Source organism: Narcine bancroftii, chromosome 4 (assembly GCF_036971445.1).
Source record: "Narcine bancroftii isolate sNarBan1 chromosome 4, sNarBan1.hap1, whole genome shotgun sequence".
NCBI classification, from domain to species: Eukaryota; Metazoa; Chordata; class Chondrichthyes; order Torpediniformes; family Narcinidae; genus Narcine; species Narcine bancroftii.
In genome coordinates, this window is record NC_091472.1 from 64,779,284 (window position 1) to 64,799,167 (window position 19,884).

General features: G+C 37.5%; 2 protein-coding genes across 4 annotated transcripts in view; one reads left to right on the forward strand and one right to left on the reverse strand.

The window, feature by feature from the left end:
* Nucleotides 1–7,149, reverse strand: part of mtif2 (mitochondrial translational initiation factor 2) — a 45,065-nt gene extending 37,916 nt beyond the window's left edge. Inside the window, exons 1-3 of one of the 2 annotated variants that reach the window (XM_069931449.1) lie at nucleotides 7,092–7,149; nucleotides 3,605–3,729; nucleotides 1,387–1,590 (exon numbers count right to left, since the gene is read on the reverse strand). In XM_069931449.1, coding sequence (XP_069787550.1) covers nucleotides 1,387–1,584 — 198 coding nt within the window. In that variant the 5' untranslated portion in view covers nucleotides 1,585–1,590; nucleotides 3,605–3,729; nucleotides 7,092–7,149. Of the gene's footprint in view, nucleotides 1–1,386; nucleotides 1,591–3,604; nucleotides 3,730–7,091 lie in introns of those variants that run through there. The other variant, XM_069931450.1, reaches the window with a different exon arrangement.
* prorsd1 (prolyl-tRNA synthetase domain containing 1) lies at nucleotides 3,696–7,768 on the forward strand. Of its 2 annotated transcripts, none has more exons than XM_069931455.1 (3): nucleotides 3,696–3,751; nucleotides 5,684–5,873; nucleotides 7,200–7,768. In XM_069931455.1, exons 2-3 carry the CDS (start codon nucleotides 5,790–5,792, stop codon nucleotides 7,626–7,628), a joined length of 513 nt encoding a protein of 170 aa, XP_069787556.1. In that variant the 5' UTR covers nucleotides 3,696–3,751; nucleotides 5,684–5,789; the 3' UTR covers nucleotides 7,629–7,768. The 2 variants fall into 2 exon arrangements, with proteins under 2 accessions (XP_069787556.1, XP_069787555.1); XM_069931454.1 differs by lacking the exon at nucleotides 3,696–3,751 and adding an exon at nucleotides 3,807–3,975.
* The last annotated feature ends 12,116 nt before the right edge of the window (nucleotides 7,769–19,884 follow it).

Sequence of the window (19,884 nt, forward strand, 5' to 3'; positions counted from 1 at the left end):
TGGAGAGCACCAAGTTCCTTAATAAGTGACCTATCCTAGACACACAACATCTCCTCACTTGTCAGGAAGGCACAACAGTGACTTCCTTAGAAGGGTGAGGCAAGCATGGGTACTGTCCTGTCAGCTTTCTACAGGAATTCTATTGAGAGCATCCTGGCCAACTGCATCGCAGTGTGGTATGGTGCCTGAAGGGCATTGGATCAGAGGTCAATCCACAGGACCATAAAAGCAGTGTAAAGGAGCACTGGGGTCTCCCTCTCCTACCACCCCCTCCCCAATTGAGGTGATTTCCTGGGATCATTGCATAAAGAGGGTTCACAAAATCAAGGAGGACCCCTATCACCCTATACACAGCATCTTCCAGCTACTCCCGTCAGGAGTATCAGATCCAGAACCACTTGGCTGAGGAATGGTTTCTTCCCAAAAGCAATGAAATTGGCGAATGACTACTAAATTCCCCATGACTCTACTATTAATAATATTTATTTACATAAATACTGTTCTGCACCGGGGAATGGAAAACACTATTTTGTTGAGTTGCACTGGTACAATTGGATGACAAATAAACTTGAACAGAAATATGCAGATGTCTCTGAGATGCCTATCATCGAAGACAGTCTGCAAGTCTCTCTCATTGTTCCCTCTTTTAGCCACACTGCTCTCAAGCTCCACAACTATGTGATTGTTACCTCCCCACACTTTTTAATTTAGGTATCTGCCTTATTTTCTGCACTCCTGAAGAAGATCTCAGACCAAAAATCCTGACTGCCTTTGCTCTGTTTGGATGCTATGCAGCCAGCGGAGTTTCTCCAGCATTTATGTGTACTGCACATAGCAGTATCTGCAATAAATTTCTTGTTTACTTACAGTGATGGGTTTTGAAATTTGAAGATGCAACTGTATAAACAAATACTGTACCACTTTCTATTCCACAGTGCACAGCAGAGGTAATCAAGAAACTATTCACTGTTTTTATGCAGACGATGATTGGTTTCTCAACATATATACAAGAAAAATATTGAGATGGGATCTTGGACCAATCTTTTGAGTTAATAACAAGTATAACAGATTTTAAAAACCATTTCAGAGAAGTACAGTATAAAATTTATTTTTAACTAGAATACAAATTGCAATAATCTATCCTATATTGTTGAAATGCAATACTATTCAAGTTAAATTAATAAACCCATCCCCCAAATCAAGAAATTAGTGTAATTACAATTTTTTAGATGAAAGCAGAAGCTTCATTACTTCATTAACCTATTTCATCAAATGCAAACTAGTTCAGATGTTCACAAATTTCCTTTAATAGTTAGAGATGAATTTCATGCATTGTGACATGTCAGAAGATATTACAAAATCAACAACTGTAATAGATTACTGTACCCTTTTGGTGCCAAAAAGCCTGATGAATGATAGGCTGAATTTGTTGATATCCCTGGGTAACCAGCTTTGATGCAGCATCAGTAGACATGGATGTAGCTTCAATTCAAGAGCATCTCTCCATTTCAGAATATGAATCGCATGGTGATGTGGCTTCCAAGTTGCTGGATTCAGTCTACACAATAATCTTCTCATCATCATCACCAACTAAAAGAAATATAGTGAACAATATGTAAGATTCTTAACATTAATAAGATCTTTATGATGGCATTGGAGGCAAAAGTGTCTTGCAATTTACTGAGGATGTTAAAATTATAACAATGTATCTTTATTACATTTTAATCATCTGTTTTGACTTTCATTTTCACGATTGTGAAAATCTAAACAATCAAATGTAATTAAAATAATTTTTTAAATACTTAAGATAATGACAATTTTAAAATAAAAACAAAAGTCACATTCTGATGAGAGGTCCCAGATTCAAAATGTAACATTTCTCTTTCCATAGATGCCATCTGCTTTGCCAAGTCTTGCCAGAATTAGAAGTTAGTTATGAAACAGGAAATTCAAAGAAAGGGATTTCTTTGAAAAAAAAATCCAAAAATAAAATAATGCAGATAGTGAAAATCTGGCACAAAAACAGAAAATGCTGAAAACATACATCAGTGTCTGAATAAAGGGAAACATAGTTAATGTTTCACGTTGATAATCTTTCATCAGAAAGGCTAAATTCTAAATTGCAAAGAACAAAATGATTTGTGATTAGGTGGAAATCAGGAGAGTCTGAATGATAAAATTAATGGCTCCAGCTGTAAGGAGATGGTAGAAGTTGGTGATTAATAAAAGATGTGTTGGAAGGGTCTCATCAGAGAAGTATGAAAATGGAAATTACACAGAGGGAGAACAAAATTAAACACAAGTAGCATGAAATAAAGCCAAGAATGCCAGATAATCTGAAACTGTTAAATGTTGCTTTGGGTACCAAAGAGTTTAATGTGCCTAGTCAGAACTTTTGGAAGAACCATTAAAAGAACATGCCCCGGGCAGAGGAACTCCAGCATCAACTGGAAAAGTAATGTCATCACTATTGCTGACTGAGCTGGTTAGGTGCTGGATGACACCAGTGTCAGTCTGGATCCTTGCAAGTTGTGAACCAACCAAATCTGCTCATCTTCATCAATCTACCGGTGATTTAGAAAGTGTCCATGATAGGACTGGTACAAGTGATCAGTCCCTTTAGTGTCAGGTCGCTCATCTGAGTGCTACTGGTACCATGTAACCCAGTACGACTTATCGCATGGCTAGTGACTAACTCGGCCTGGTGTGGAGGGTGGCTAGACACCCTGCAAGGTTGAAATACAAGATCTATCAAGGGTGGATGAACCCTCTCATAGGGGGGTCAACGGCTAATCGAGCAAAAATGTGCAGTGAAGTGCTGAAAGGTATCCCTTGCATTGAAGCTTGGTCTGGCCAATCACAGCCACAGAACTTCCCCAGCTGTCTTGGACATACTGCTGAATCTGGGAGGGGATGTCGAGAGGGTGGGTCTGAACCTGTGCAACCCCCACTCATCTAAAATTAATTCACACAGACACTGTTCTTTTCTGAGGAGTGGGGTATCCTCATATCAAACCCCCCAAACTTTCGGAAAGGAACCATCATCATCCTATGGGATGGATAGTCAGAAGAAGAAAAAGGTATAAGTAGAGAAAAAGTCCAATTTTCAGCCTGACAAATATTGTTTTACAAATCTGGAAAAGTGTTGGATATCCTCAGCAGATCAGATAACCTCTGTGATCAGAAGCTTTTTGCCGGAACTGGGAGAGAGAGGGAAAATGAGTTTCAGGTTACAGAGTGGGCAGGACAAAAGGAATATCTTCAAGATGATGAGGTTGGAGTTGCCGTGGTGATGTGGTTGATGAAGCCATTGGTTGTTGATCTCTCCAGTATCGTTCTGAGTTTTCAGATGTATCACAAAGATTGACGAGGAAGTAGAGAAACATACGAGCTCAGCAGAGGAACTCTGGGAAAATTAGCTTGGCTAATTTGAACGAAAATTCAAAGGCAGTTCCCAATGTTACAAGTAGAGAAAGAATATAATAAGAACATTGACATTAAACTTTTAAAATCGAATGCACATAATCCATAAAGAACAACAAGAATTCTTACCCACCAACCAAGCAACCTCCAACCCAACGACAATAGTACAAAATGTGCTAACCTGAAGTTTATGTAGAGTTAGAGCCGATGTTCTTCACTCCATGGAAGCTGCCATTAAATTTTCCCAGAATGCACGGCTCCATAACATCATGAGGAGCGCCGCGTCATCGGTGTGATGTCATTGAGCTGCGGACGTGTGATGATGTTGGTGAGTGTCTCTGTTTATGAGGGAGGGGGAGGGGGAGGGGGAGGGGTGTTTTAAGCTTCTTGTCCTCGACAATTGGTGCCTGACATGTTAGGGAATAGATGGCGTCTGTGCTGTCTGCTTGGTGACGCTTGTAGCAAACGGCGGTGTTGGGTCGTATCTTGGTCAAAAAGGGCCGTCGGCAGAATCACTCCGCCCGGGCCACAGGCTTCACCGGCGCGGGAAAGGTGAGAGGACGCGGCGGTTTCAGCTACGGTGGGTGTGGTGGGGGGGGAAACAGTTGGCCATTCAGCCCTTCTCTTCTAGCACCCTTTCATTTATATTGCTGTTCCTATTTTAAAAAAAACAATATTCCAAAAAAATCTGCTTCTGCCTGTCCATCGATTTCGGTGGATGCTGGAGTTTCTCAAGTTCGTTTGTGTATTCTAACAATCCGCTAACCCATTTTTTTTCCCCGGAAATCCCGATGGTTTAGCATCTCATTCCATTTTTCCTGCTCCCTCTCTGTTCACTGAGACCCCACTTCCTGCGATCCTTCTGAAGTCACCAGCTTTACAATAAAAAGTGGATGGAATTGGAAGTAGAGTGGGCAGAAATAATCAGTAGTTTGACACCACCCTTCCACATTATTGGAATTTTACTGTCGTTTTTACGTTGAAAACTTGGATCTGAATGTATCACAGTTCTTTTCACTCCTTCCCTCTTCTGCAATGTAAAACACATCACTTTTACAGTTCTGATGAAGCTCCTTGACACAGAATGTCAACTCCATTTCACTCCCATTGATGCTGCCTGATTTGCTAACGGATGATAGAAGTCTGTTTTTGATTTGCATTTCTAGCATCTGGATTTTTTTGTTTGCTCCAATTCTGCAGACTGGTGGGAATTCTCACTATTAAAATTAAACTGGTTCGCAATTCAAAACCTATCCAATTGCCTGTTTTACTGCCATTCAATTTAAAATCACAACAAATTGAATCCCAACTGCCAGTCCATCAGTAATCTGCACTATAGATTTGGTTCAGTGATTAGCCAAGTACAGGATGTGGGCTGAAGGAAGGATGCTACAATTCAACTTTAATATTGTTAGTGTAGGTTTGGTGAGATGAACTAAACCTGGCTATCCAATAGTCTTTGCTGTGAATGCATTGAGCACCATGTTGGGATTTAGTGTAATTCCTCCTGCAATTAATTTGCTTAGTAATCTATTTATTAGTCTATTTTTAAAAAGAATTGTGAAATAAAAATGTAATAATACACTGTACAATAGTGAATTTTATCTTGGGAGTGTGTTCCAACATCAACTGAACAGGACATGTGTTTGCATCCACAACTACAAGTTGTAAGAAATTGTCAAATTACAAAGAGATTGTTCTAACTATTGTGCTAAAGACTGCACTATCCCTTTCTTTTTCCATATTTTACAGCCAACACTTTTTCAAGTATATTTTAAGAACCTTGTTGCCAAACACTTGTATTAGTGAAGGTGCAACTGCAAGTTACAATAAATAGCAGTCCTCTGTTATTTTTGTGATCTAGTTGTAGAGCTGTTTCAGGGTTTTGGGTATTTATTGAGAAGATAACTCTTGATTTTCAAGCAAGTACAACAGATGAGAATTATTCAGAGAAAAATTGTGTGAATTAATCGTCAGACAGTTTAGTCTGTTCTATTTTGGCAGTATCATTTATGACTCCCAATTATATTCTATGGAGTGGAAGCATGAATCTTGCTACTCAAATTTGGGGGTCACATCCAAATCATTAATTTATCTGCCAAACCCGCCCCCCCAAAGATGTTATCTGACCCACAATATGTTTCTGTTTTTGTATAAAACATGAGCTATTTTCTGAGATGACAGCATTGAAATAAAATGAAAAGTGTTAAACTGCACGAATAATGCTATACAAATGCATGTCTTTAAAATCTTATTAAAGGCCTAAATGTAGGCTTTGAACAACCAATGGAAACCTGATCCTGCAGATGTGACCTGGAAGTACAGCTAAGGCGTAGTTTGCTGAGCGACTGCAGAAAAAGCATGAAATGGCTTCGAATGAGATGCGCAAAGAGTTAGAAGATTATCTGAAAGTACTGAACATCGAGACAGTATGTGAGGAACATCCCGAAGTAAGTGTGCGTGGTCCCAGGATGTGATTTTCTGATAATGTCAGGTCAACAGCAGGGGCACTTGAATGACTGCAATGTCAGCAAATGAGGGTAGAAAAAAAATTAAAGTGAGAACAACTGGAGTGTATTGAATGTTACGGAAATGCATTTTTGTGGAGACACACCCTTTAAAGTTCTTATTTTAGGAAAATGTCTTTTCCTGGAGCAAGGTTTATAGATGTGGCCTGTAATTGAAGGAGGCCATTTTCGGCATTGCATCTGTGATAGCCGACCCACCGCAATCCAGCCATAAACACTTACGGCTCATAGTAAACCGATTGACAAGTTAAAAATACTTTTCATACACTGCAGTTTTGATTACTGAGTTCCAGACTGTGCTAACCTCTTCTACTAATTACAGTATATCTATTCATTCTTGTTTGTGGTCCCTCATGTAAGAGATCTAAGCCCATCCCCACTATTTCAAGGACCCTTGTAATTTTCTACAACTCAAGTATTCCCTCAGCATCCATTTAAATAAGACAATCCATTTAACCAATCCAGACAGCACAGGTACATGACAGAGTTATGCTGGCTGGGAATAGAATTTCATCCATTTAAAGCACTGGATTTCCTATTAGTAAGGGATTGCTTAAGGTGGTATGTGAGTGGGAAAGGAAGATTGAGAACCACTACTTTGGTTCCAATTGTTACTGAAATATTTTGCTTGAGAAAAATTGTTATTGGCCCATTTCCTTTGGAGTTATGAAACCGTGCACGTAACGAGTCAACTAGGTATGATTAAAACAGTAGTTTTCAATCCTTTTTCCATTCACATACCACCTTAAGCAATCCCTTACTAATCACAGAGCACTTATGGCATCAGGATTGCTTAAGGTGGAATGTGAGTTGGGGGGGGTGGGGCGGGATTTGAAAACCACTGATTTGAAGTGAAGTACGTCTGAGATGTGCATGTACATGGTGAAACTGAAAAGCCTTGGATGTGATTGGTATGAGGTAGTTGGGTGATTGCTCAAAGTGTAAGGTTGCCCCATAAAAGCCCTCCAAAGTTACACTGTAAACATTACTTGTAACATTACCTGTAAACATTAGTCAGACATGATTTTCTCAAAATATCCATGCTAGGTACCCCCATTAATCTATGAATTTTAAATGAGCTAATCGTATTCCTCTTTTATTCAATAACATATTCATTAATTATACAGGATCTGTAATTACCTTAGCACATTTCTTCCTCTCTTTATTGAGACAGATAATTGTCCAGAGTACTCAGACATAATTAAATTGATTTTTGTCTGCATCCTGCCCTTTTTGTTTTTCTTGTAGGTCTTCACAGTTGAAGCTATGATGCCTTATGTACAACACCTTGAGGGGGCACACAGTAAGAACTTGTTTCTGAAAGACAAGAAGAAAAAAATCTTATGGTTGGTGACAATCTTGCACAATAGACAAGTCCACTTGAATGACCTAGCAAAGAAACTGGGTGCTGGAAGTGGAAATCTACGCTTTGCAGATGAAGGGATGATGCTAGAAAAACTAAAGGTTGGTCAAGGTTGTGTAACACCATTTGCTCTGTTTTGTGATAAACAAGGGGATGTAAAATTTGTGTTGGATTCAAACTTTGTAGATGGAGGTCATGAAAAAATATACTTTCACCCAATGACTAATTCAGCCACTATGGGTATAAAGCCTGTAGACTTTCTACATTTTGTAAAGGAAACTGGTCATGAACCCACAATACTAAATTTTGATTAAAATGTTTTTTTTTAAAAAACTGGACTAATTGTGGGATTTTTAAAAAATTTTGTCCAATTTATGCACATGTATATTTCAAGCAAACACTGTCTAACATTTTCTAAGTGTGAAATGGAAATAAATGTATATTGTAATTATAAGAGTGTGTAAAGCTTTTTTTAAACATTTATTGCTTTTGCTTCTTCCCCTAGCCTACCTCAATGTGAAGGCTGATGTGGGTGTATAGATCCCCTAGCATTGATAATCCATAACAGATATCCAAATTCCTGTTCATCCTGTGGAATTTTGGATAGACTGGAATTTTGTCAAAACTGAGTTCAATCCTGACAAATACCCTACCCGGCAGATAATATGATGCAGTGATAAAAAATAAGTTGTACCTTGTCTCTGATTTGGGTAGTCACAGAGTATTTTACATCCACTGAATTAGATTTGAATTTCACCTATGTGTGCTATGAACAAACATAGCAGCTAACTTAGTAAATCAACAAGATGAACAGTTTGTTCTTTGTTGATGAGCAAAGAAAAAATATTGTCAAGGATGCAGATTATGCCTCTGCTCTACTTCAAATGCTATGGAATCAATTTCAACTATTGAATACTCAGATGGGATCTAGTAGGATTTCTCAGTCAAAACCTAGCACTTCAGTTAATGCAGTATTCTCTCACTACCACACTGAACTAGGACTCTTGGAGAGAATGGGCCATGTGGAAGATTGAAAAGAAGGGGAGGGAAAGATATTGAGAGTGGTGAAATCTTGTTGTAGGTAGTGGAAATGGCGAAGGATTATGTACTGGATTCAGTGCTTAATAGAGTGAAAGGTGAGGATTAGGGGAACTCCATCTCTGTTCTGTTCAGAGGGGAGAGGGTATTGAGAGCAGGAGTCTAGGAAACAGGAAATGTGGGAGAGAGTGTTCCATCAATCACAGAAGGGAAGCCATATTTTCTGTAAAAGGAGGACACTTCAGATGGGCTTCATCATGACTGCAGAAACAGCAGAGAAAGGGAAAATGGAAGAAAGAGATGGCATCCTGACAAGAGACAGAGTGGGAAAAGATGTAGTCATTAATTTAAATTATTATCTCCACAATAACTTCACTGAAAGGATATTCAATATTATGCAATCTTGACACATTTTCTTTCACTAAAAGTTTAGGATTACTAAACTGTCATATATAAACAGAATGCAAGCCAATTGCTTGGGTTGTATTTATTGGAGTATAGGAGAATGAGAGATCTCATAGAGGCCTTTCGTATTTTGAAAGGTTTACATAGGGTGAATGCGGGTAAGATGTTTCCCTTGGTGGGTGAATCGAGAATAAGTTGAGAGGTTATCCATATAAAACAGATATTAGGAAGAACTTCTTTAACCAGAGGGTCATGGATCTGTGGAACTCACTGCCGTATACAGCAGCGGAAGGCAGATCACTGAGAGTATTTAAACAAGAAATGGACAAGTATCTCATCAGTGAAGGCATCAAGGGATATGGGGAAAAGGCCGGAAAGTGGAACTAGTGTAGAGTAGCTTGTGTAGATTTACGGAACAGACTCGATGGACCTAGTGGCCTGCTTCTGTTCCTTTGTCTTGCGATCTTGTGATATGTCATCTCTGATAGACCAATATTAATGTATTGAAGGTTGTATCTGCTTTATCCTCTCTGGCTATCCTAGTATTATTTGTTGAGAAAGCATTTGCAACACATCATCCTTACTGGTTTCTTCTCTGATCTGGCTTAATTTATTACTAGTCACCCTGATGAGATGATGCATCTTGATCCCATGTCTTTCATATATTTCATTTAGGGAAAGTCATGACAAGGTATCAGCAAGTACCATCTCTTTACCTGATATGTATTTTAAGTTGAAGTCATAGCATTGTAGTCATAGAAGTAATCTCTGCAGTCTAGCTGGTGTCTTGTGTAGGTTCTTTCTCTGGATGGATGTGTTCCAGTGGGCGATGATCACTTTCCACTATAAACTTTCTTCAATACAGAAACCTGTGAAACTCGTATCCATATACAACAGCCAACAGCTCTCTCTCAATATTGGGATATTTGGTCTCTGCTGTTGTTAGTGCTTTTGAGGCAAAAGCTATTGGTTTTCCTTCTTGTACTAATGCTGTACCAAGGCTTCTGTTAGATGCATCTACTTGCAGAGTGAGGGCTTTTTCTCTATCATAGTATCTCAACTCCACTTCTCTGAATATTATTTCTCTAAGCTGGTCAAAACTTCTCTGATGTGATGGTGACCACTGAAATTCCACATCTTCCTTCAGCACCTCTCTGATGTTGGTTGTGTAATCTGACATATGTGGAATGAAGGAACTCATGTATTGGACCAATCCAAGGAAACTTCTGAGTTCCTTTTAGTCCTTTGGGTGCTCCTTCTCGGCAATGGCTTTAACCTTCTCTGGGCTTGGCTTTACCCCATCAGGAGTGTACACCATTCCAAAGAACTGACATTTCTTCTCTTTTATAATGCATTTTTCTGCATTATAAATGCATTGTTCGCTCCTTGGCTTCGTGTAGATGAAGATTATGAGCTTTTCCATCTCTACCAAAAACCTGAATGTCATCCACGATGCCAACAGCACCTTTACACCCTCAGTAGGTCTCATTGATCTTCTGTTGGAACACATCCTGGCTCACCTTTAGGCCGAAAGGTAGTCGCAGGAACTTGTAAAGATCAAATGGAGTATTGAACTTTGTTAGTAGTGTTGATTCCTCATCTAGTTTCACATTCCAGCATCCATTCTTAGCATCTAGCTTGCTAAAGATTTTGGATCTTGTTAGTTCTGCTGTGATGTCTTTAGTGACCCCTTTTTATTGCTTGATTTAAGTCTTTAGAGTCCAGATATATTCCCAAGCGGCCATTTGGTTTTTCTTTGACCACTATGGAATTTACCCAGTCAGTCGGCTCAGTCACTTTGGCTATGATTTGCATCTTTTCCATGTCCTTTAGTTCTTGCTCCAGCTTCTTCTGAAGCTCTACTGGGACTTTCCTTGGGGCAGGGACAACTGGTTTGCAGTGTGGATCTATGGCATTGTGATATTCAACTAAATCATCAAAGCATTCCGGGTACATGCTCAAACTTGTTTGTGACTGGAGGTTGGTTCTCCAATGGAATGTCTCTGTTGATTCTTTGGACATCTTCATCTGGATCTCATAATTGACAGAGATCAATTGCAATCCTGGCAGTTATCCAGACCTAGAATTGTTGGTCCGTCTGCATTTACCACATAGAACATATAGAGGATGTTCTTTACCTTATGGCAGCCATTGATCCTAGCTCACCCTAGCTGCTTGATCATGGGTCCACCATAAGCTGTTAATGTGACATTTGCTGTTTCAAATGCACCGTCTTTTGGATACCCTTTTATTATGTTCTCTGGGAATATCTGGTGGTCGAGTCTGAGTGGAAGTTTGTTGCTTTGTGATCCAGTATCCAGATTCAACTTTAGGTTAAATATTTTTGGCTTGTTCTGGATTATCCTGTGTATTTGGATCCTTGTGTGCAACTCACTTCCTTCTTTCATCTCACCCGACATCTTGTGTATCGATTCTATGACCAGTATCTGGGTGTCGGAGACCTCATTGTTGTTTCCTTTTATGTAGTGGATCTTGTCTTTTTTCTTCATTCTTTTCTTCATACCAGACTTGCACATCTTCACCCAGTGGTTTGTTTTACCACAGGCTCTACATCCAGAACCGTATGCTGGGCATTTGTTTTGGTCATCAAAGGGGTGTTGTCTGCTGCCCTTCCTGTGGGTCATGGGGGTTTGCACTTTTCAGATTGTGTTCTTTATAGCATCAACCCTTCCCTCTCTTTGCTGTGGGTGGGTCTGCATGGATAGGGATTTCATTTGTGTCCTCGTGGCTTTGAAGGCTCTGGCTGTGTCTATAGCTTTGGCCAGCTTCAAGGTATCCTTCCTTACAAGAGACTTTTGCACTTTGGGATGTGCACTCCCCCACATTAGTTGATCAACTAATCTTTGCTCTATATCCTTAAATCTGCATTTTGCAGCAACAATTTTTAGTTTGGTGAGGAAGTTTTCAACGGTTTCATGCATTAAGCCTTGAAATTCATTGCGTTTAATTCTATGATTAGACCTGGGTTCAAGGTGAGAAGCAAACTTTGCAAATATCTGTTCTGCATCATTACCCGTGTAAGCTCCCAGTTATTAAATAAGTCAAGGCCCCGCTCCCCTATCCAGAGAAGTATATAACTGACCTTCACCACTGCTGTTGCATTTTTAAAATAGCTTTTCAATGCTAAATTGCACTTCTGCTGAAACTTTAAATGATTCAACGATACCTTCAGCCTTCCAGTCCATCACTGGGTGAACTGCTGTTGATCCAGCCATTTTTTTTCAGTAATGTTTTTTCTCTTCTTCCCCTTCATATTTCAGTGACTTAGAATCAATTGTATGGCTTTATTCTTGTTCTCTTATACCACTGCCACCATGTTATGTCTCTGTGTAACTTGGGAGGCTTCTTGCACACTTAGAGATGCAAGATTCAAATAACAAGAGATTTTACTTACTGATGCCTTCCATTATCTCAGGAAACTGTTCACACACACACAATAGTGCACTACAGTTACTATAGTGAGAAGGGTGTATTCTTATGCATTTACAAAATAGTTCACATTATCCTGACTATATAACAATGGACATTTCTTCAAAGTTAATGCAAGAAGACTTATTGAGTCTGTAGCAGCCACAACTCCCGTCTTCCCATCAGTTCAACATTAATTCTGGGCATAAAATTTCAAAGGCCTTCACTTCAACACTGAATGTGAAAGACTGAACTTTTTTTTTAAACTTTATTTAAGATTTTATAACATGAATAAAATATAAGATTACATTTTAAAAAAAAATTAAGAATAAGATAATGAAATTACAATACAGCATCAGTAATGTAAATAAACTATATCCCCCAATAATTATTACACAACATTAATAACCCAACTCAAATTAGTCCAACCCCCCTTCCCCCCCAAAATAAAGAGTGAAGATTAATAAAAAACATAACAGATTAAAATACTAACAAAAAGAAAAGTAATTAATACTAAGATATCACACTTAAAAACATATTTAAATCAAACTTAAATGCATATATTTAACAAACGGAGTCAAGATAAAACATAACAAATAAAAATACTAACAAAAAGAAAAGTTATCAATACTAAGATATAAAAAAAAATAACAAATAAAAATACCAATAAAAAAAATTATCCAATCTAAAATATCATACTTAAGAAACGTATTTAACTCAAACTTAATATAAAAAATTAGTAAAATTAGTAATATTATCTATCAAAAATTCTTAAACAATAATCAATTCTTAAAAAAGAATTGTAGCATGAAAAAAATGATGAAAAAAAATTTTCTCTATAGAAATAAACCTTCACCAAATATCAACTAACTTCACATCTATCATCATGTTAGTCACATAAACCACCATCTTAAAACAAAATTCAAACCTCATTAAGCATTGTACAATTCAATTTTAGTACTCTTCCACCATTTTTCCCTTTTACTCTTGAATACTTATCCAATAAAAGCTCCAATACCACATTTAAATATCTCCAATCATTACATTAAAATTCACATATCCAAATAATAAAAACACATCTACAACAAAAACTATATCTTCAACAAATGGAACATAAACCACAAACAAAATTCAAGCTTCATTAAGAATTGTACAATTCAATTTATAACTTTCACCATTATTCCCTTCGTTCTATAACTAAAATAATAAAATAATATACACCAGAATTACCACTCCTTTCACCTTGAAGTTAAAGAAAGAATAAAAAGCTTATCCATCCCATTCACATTTAAATTTCAAATATTCCTTATCTACTAAATAAACTTTACAAAAAAAAAACCACATCAACTTTTAATTTTTTAAACAATCAAATACTTTCTTATGCTTAATAAAGTTATTAAAACCGTAAATATTAAAAAAAACAAATTTAAATTTAAACATTACTTAAAAGAACACAAAAAAAAGAGAAGGAAAAAAAAGGAAAAAGAGAGAGAAAAAAACACCCCCTCCCCTTATTCCCTCCTAGAACTACAAAAAAAATTAAAAAAAAATAAAAAAAATTTTAAAAATAGAAAAAAACCTTCACTCCTCAATCCAAAAATTAATAAGAAAAAAAAACCAGGCAGGAGGCAACTGCTACCTCCTCCTGGGTCAACCGCTCATTGCGGTAAGTCCCACAAAATATTGGGTGTGAGATAACTCACACGTAGCTGATGACTTCTGGAAAATAGTGCCCACCCAGCTCCCTCTCCCAACTCATGTTTCACTTAAACTATCATCATTATTAAAAATTTTCTCAAAGAAAAAAAATTCTTTTTATTATTTTTTTTTATATCAACTTTATCACTTCGACCACCATTATTTCCATTTCTCCTTGGAATTCGATTCCCATCTTATGTCTTCACTCTCTTTGGGGACCGTGGAGGACTACGTCTTTCCTGAAATTGTGTAATTGGTAACGATTGAGCAAAATCCATGGCTTCCTTAGGATCATCAAAAAATTTTGGTTGGTAACCATCTTGAAAAATCTTCAATGCCGCAGGATATCTAAATGTTGCTTTATAACCTTTTTTCCACAACACTTCTTTCACAAAATTAAATTCACGCCGTTGAGACATAACTTCTTGACTCAAATACGGATAAAAAAAAAAACACGATTATTCTGAACCATCAAAGGAGATCTTCTTTGTTGTGCACTTCTTATGGCCACACACAAAATTGTCTCTCTATCATAATAATTTAAACAACGAACCAAAACAGGTCATGGCTTTTGTCCAAAAGAAGGCTTTCTTCTCAAAGCTCTATGAGCACGTTCCAGTATTAAGCCTTCCGGGAACTTATCTTGTCCTAATACTTGTGGAATCCACTCAGTAAAAAATTTTCTTGGATCTGATCCTTCCATATCTTCTGGTAAACCAACAATTTTTATATTATTCTGTCTGGATTGATTCTCCAAATAATCAACCTTTTTCACTAAATTTTTATTCTGAATTTGTAAAGTTTCAATTGTTTTATTGACATCTTGTAATTGATCTTGTACCTCAACTAAACTTTGGTCACAAAAATCAAGTATTTCACTCGTTTTAAGCTTAAAAGCTCCATAATCAGCCATCTGTTGAATATTAATATCCACCAAGGTATTAAGTTTAGTATCAAGTTGATCCAAAGTTTTAGCGAATTCTTTCAATGTAAAAGCTAACTTAGATTCAAGACTCTTAAGAAACTTATCCACTGAAGTAGATTCAGACACAATAGGGTCCTGTTGTTTCTGAATAGCCAAAGGGTCTTGTATTCCCTCCCTTAATTTAACTGCTTTTCTTGCAGTGTGACTTCGTGTAGAAACCCCTGCCATAACCTCCCCAGTAATATCTGGAGGTTGATGGCGAGGGTTATCCCCAAGCCATATTCTGTCAAGCATCTCCGACACATTGAAGTCTGTAGAAATCTTCATTGCAGGTGGTGCACTTCGCAGCGCTACTGCTACATCAGTCAGTGGACGTCCCTTTAACTGCAAGCCTTCAGCTGGCGGCTTCCCAATTGTTTCAGCTGTCAAAGGCTCTGTAACAGCGCTCATAGCGGGCGTTGATAGAAATGCACGCGCCCGGCTAGCCCTTTGTTCTAAGGGCTGCCGGGCACCATTTTTAAAGAGCCCTACCGGCAGAGAACGGAGCTCCGCTGCTGATTCCTGTGCTTCTCCTCCTGGATCCATTTCACTCTGAGTCCTGGCTTCTTGTAAACAGGTAGGCTCTGATATCTTCAGAAAATGTAATTTCTTAATGATCTGTTGCCGTTTTTTTCTTGCTTTTTTTCAACAATTGTACCATTGGAAACTAGTTTAACAGCTCTAACTATATCTAACCTTTAAAAGGTTTTAACGGGCATTTAAAGACAAAACAATACCAAAGAGTCGGGAGAAGGCTGGAAGGCATGTCTATTCCTTATGCCATCTTGCCACGCCCCGAAAGACTGTACTTTGAAGTAACTTTCTAGATTTTGGCCTGGACTGTAATGGTCTGGGTATAAAACACATGCACACAGATTTAGTGTTAAGGATAGTTTAAAAGTTAAGACTAATAGTTTAAAAGAGTTAGAAATAAAATTAGTGTTTTAAAATTAAACTTTGTCTTGTTCATTGCATATTGCTGCTCATTACGTGCGGTTCATAGAACTAGGCAAAAAAAAATCTCCCTCTGTACTTAACCAGGCAGAAAACCTGATCATTCATTACAAATCCATACTACTCAATTTCACATCCTTAACACAAGATAGTGAGTCTCAAAATGGGGATTGCAACCCTAAGATGGGCATGGTACACAATGGACATTAAAATCAATCAGGCAAGCATCAGTCATGTGAGGCTGAAGGATACTGCAAACAAGCAGGAGAGAAGATTAAAGATCTTGAGAAATCCAAGGAGAAAGGGGTCCAGGAGCTTGGGAGGAGAGCAGAATGAAATGAGAGCAGCTTGGGGTGGGGGAGGGGAGGAGGAAGATGGAAATACAAGGAAGGGTTGAGCATGCAAAAGAGAAGTCTAGGGAGCATTAGGGTCAGGAGCTCCATACTTTTCCTGGGTGTCTAATGCAATATCCATGCACTCGTGTTTGAAACAAAAATGATCTGATACACATCCACTCCATCATGGGGCTATATCCACTTTCGAAACATTGCCTGATTCCACTTTAATCATAATTGAAATGATGCCAAATCTTCATTTGTCTCTTTCATTGATAATATACAGTAGTTCCCTTGATTTTAAAACTCTCAATTTGTCTAATTGTAAAGAGTATTTTTTGGATTGTAATGAAAATGACTTGCAACCTATGCAACTTATGTCCATCCACACATACCACTGAATTTTTTAAAAAAATATATGAGCAAATATAAAATTTACTTGGGTTATGTTGTATTTGACAAACTATAACAGGGATACAAGCCATGTCAGAGCCAAAATGTGCATACATACCTGGGGTCCAAGATGGGCACGGCTATCTTGATTCCTGTGCGAATCTTTGATTGGGTTCACATATTGGAGATCAGATGGCACACGTGTGATGGGTTTGCATATTGGAGTTAGGTTGGTGCATGTCTGAGAGTTAAGGGTGCAAATTAAATGTCATCTGGGCGCTTAAATGAAGTTTAAGTTCATTTTAATTGTTTTTCAATGTCCCTTATCATCTCATCAATTCTACTAGAAACAGTGGAATTACTCAAAAGAAATACCTGAATAATTTTTTTGGTATTTATGACACCTGATATGATTTTGGACACAGAAGGCAAGTGATTCAGTGACATTGTCAGCATTTCCACTTTTTGCAATCAATTCACTTACCTTGTATGATGCAAGAAAACCCTTTTCTAATTACAGCATTTCAATAATTATCTGTTTGAGTGTTGGTCTTCTCTCAAAATTATCTCCAAGGGGTTTGAAATAATTCAAAGGTTTATATTTCTTCCCTTTATGTATGGTCTCTAAATGTTTCAGTCGTCTTAGCCTCATGCTTTTGTTTGAAAATATATTCAAACAAATCAAACACATGAGCATGGAATGGTTTTACAGAAATGTCATGAAACCACACGAGAAGTACTGCTGGCTTCTTTGCTGAGGAACTCGTGTTTAAATTAATTTCTGAAAGGAACAAAAATTAACTGTTACAAAGCAAAATCACTTCTTACAAGGGTTAGCTCAAATGTCAGCTTAAATTTTATAGAAAATAAATGAATACATACCTTCAATAAAAGCTAGGAGAAAGAGACATATAAATCACTTCCCATCACAAAAGCACAAAGCAAATTGAAGACGTTTGCAAACCTGAGAAATATGGAGCAAAACCTTTCAGGCTGTATGCTTATTTTCTGGAATTGAAAGTGATGGACCAAAAGAGGAAAACTACGTGGAAGGCAATTCATAGCCAAAACTGGTTCCATAAAATCATGTTGAAGCAAGGAACTCTGAAAACATTGTTAATTTTATGCATTTATCTAGTTCATTCTAGGCTGTCTTCAAGTGCCTCCAACCTTGAAAAAATCTTGAGTTGCTTGGGAACTATACAGAAAAGCCTAGTATCAAAGTCCTTTCCTTCCCCAATAAATCTTTAATCCATTCAGTTTCCATGTCCATGATACAGCTTGAGCTTCTCTTAATAAGGATTTCAGTCCTTGGCCCACCTTATATGTGCTGTGGGCCATATGGCCCTCATTGAGAATGGCAGGTCTGCACAAGTTACCGGGAGTGTCTGAAAACTTTCAGTTTCCCTCAGATTGAATAGAGTCATCCAGTTTAATTTGGTGCATTATCATCTTGTGTTTCTGACATTAGTGAAGTTCTATGTAATAATAAAACTTCAATGATAATACTAATAAAACAAAAAAAATATATATGAATGTTCTTAAAATACTTCTATTGCATAAAACACACAAGCAGCATTTTTATTGTGTAAAGGAATTTGTTGCATGAAATACTTGTCTTTCCTGTACACAGTCACTTTAGCACAACTGAATAAATTAATGATTCGTCTCGGTAAAATGGAATTAAAATATGTGGAAATCGGAAGCATTATATTGACAGAAATATATCAAGAAGGTGATATTTCTTTCAACAAAGTTTCAATATAATTAACAGTAACGCATGCAGAGAATGGAAGTTTGTAATCAACAATGAAGTCTGTTTTTCCTAGGCCAGCTAGAATCACTAATCCCAAATGATCTTTTACAACTGGTTATAGATATTGATATAGTTCCCTCATTTCTGAAATCTGTGTAATGAATTATATAAATCTTCCAGCTTTCATATAACTGGTACATGTTCCCCTCTCATGAAAAAATAATAATTCAGGAAACTTCATTACACAATGAAGTTGCAGTATAGAACAGTTCATATTAAAAAATGCATTATTGCTTTATCATTTACAAGTAAACTATTTTGTCTTTCATATTTAAAGTTTCATTATTTACATATAGCACTTAAATGTGTATGGCTACCACATTTTTCAGAGCATTTGCCTTAGTAAACAATGACATATTTATATTGGTACCTTTAAAGTAATAAAAGATCCCAAAATGTTGTGCCCAATATTATCAACACATTTTGAAGTCAAGCCAAGATAAAAACTTTGGAAATGTGAAAATTATTACCAAAAGCTTGATTAAGTTGTAAAGTTTTAACAAACATCTTACAAGAAGAAAGTTGAAAGATGGAGAGGTGAAGACATGGCTGTCAATGGTGGAGCAAATATAATCAGGGATTGTAAAGATTTGCAAAAGGGCAGATATCTTGGGATTGTATGTTGCAGAGTGGACAAGATACTTAAGATTGAGGGTATTTAAAAACAGGCTTGTATACCCATGAATCAGTGACAGTCAGCAAGTATGGGGTGATAAGTGAACAGTGTGGATGTGAGCCAGGGCACAAGAGGCCAAGCTGTGGAGGGCAGAAGGGAGAAGATTTGTCAAGAGTGCAGTGGAATAGTGAAGAGTAATGACAGCAATAGTGATTTTAGCAGTTGATGAACTGAAGTAGAGACCAAGCTGGATGAAGAATGAAAGAGGTTACATGTATTTTTGTAATCATGCAGGTCTGTGGTACTTATGGGTAGTTGTGTGGAAGTGGGAAGAGAATTAATGCAAGTGATTCTCTAGGTACAGCTGGATAGAGAGGATTGGAAACCTGTGTGGGCAGTCCACTTAGCTACATAATGATGAGGTATTGATTTTGGAAGGTAGTATGGTCAACCACATCAAAGGCTGCAGGTATAGTATACCATGGTCAACTTAAGATGTGAAGGAGGCAAAACCTGACTGGAGGAATATAATCAGATGAAAGAACTGAGCAGGTTAAACAGTTGAGTTTCTCCAACAGATTGTGTTTGCAGATGCTGGATGCTGAAGCTAGTCTTCTACATGCTTTGAAGAACATAAATATGACTGGGAAAGATGGCATAGATTTCAAATGAGGCAATGCAACCTTGAAATTCAGGAAAGAAAGGCAAGTTAGGTTTTGGAGTATGCAATTATGCATTCAAAGGTTGGTCCCTCTGAGATGAGGTAAAGATGGCAATCTTGAAGTAAATGATGCAAGAACTCAGGAAGAGAACCGTTAACAGTCTCAGTGCTAAAAGGATATGGATGTGAGAGCCAGGGGCCCTACTCAGAAAAAGGAGGGAGAAATACAGAAAGGCAAGCTTATACAAGAATTTGTCAAGG

What these genes read in the sequence shown, in the direction of transcription:
- prorsd1 (XM_069931455.1), top strand. Translation starts at nt 5,790, where the DNA reads ATGGCTTCGAATGAGATGCGCAAAGAGTTAGAAGATTATCTGAAAGTA. An exon ending in TATGTGAGGAACATCCCGAA is followed by an intron (nt 5,874 to 7,199) that starts GTAAGTGTGCGT and finishes TTTTTCTTGTAG; the next exon opens with GTCTTCACAGTTGAAGCTAT.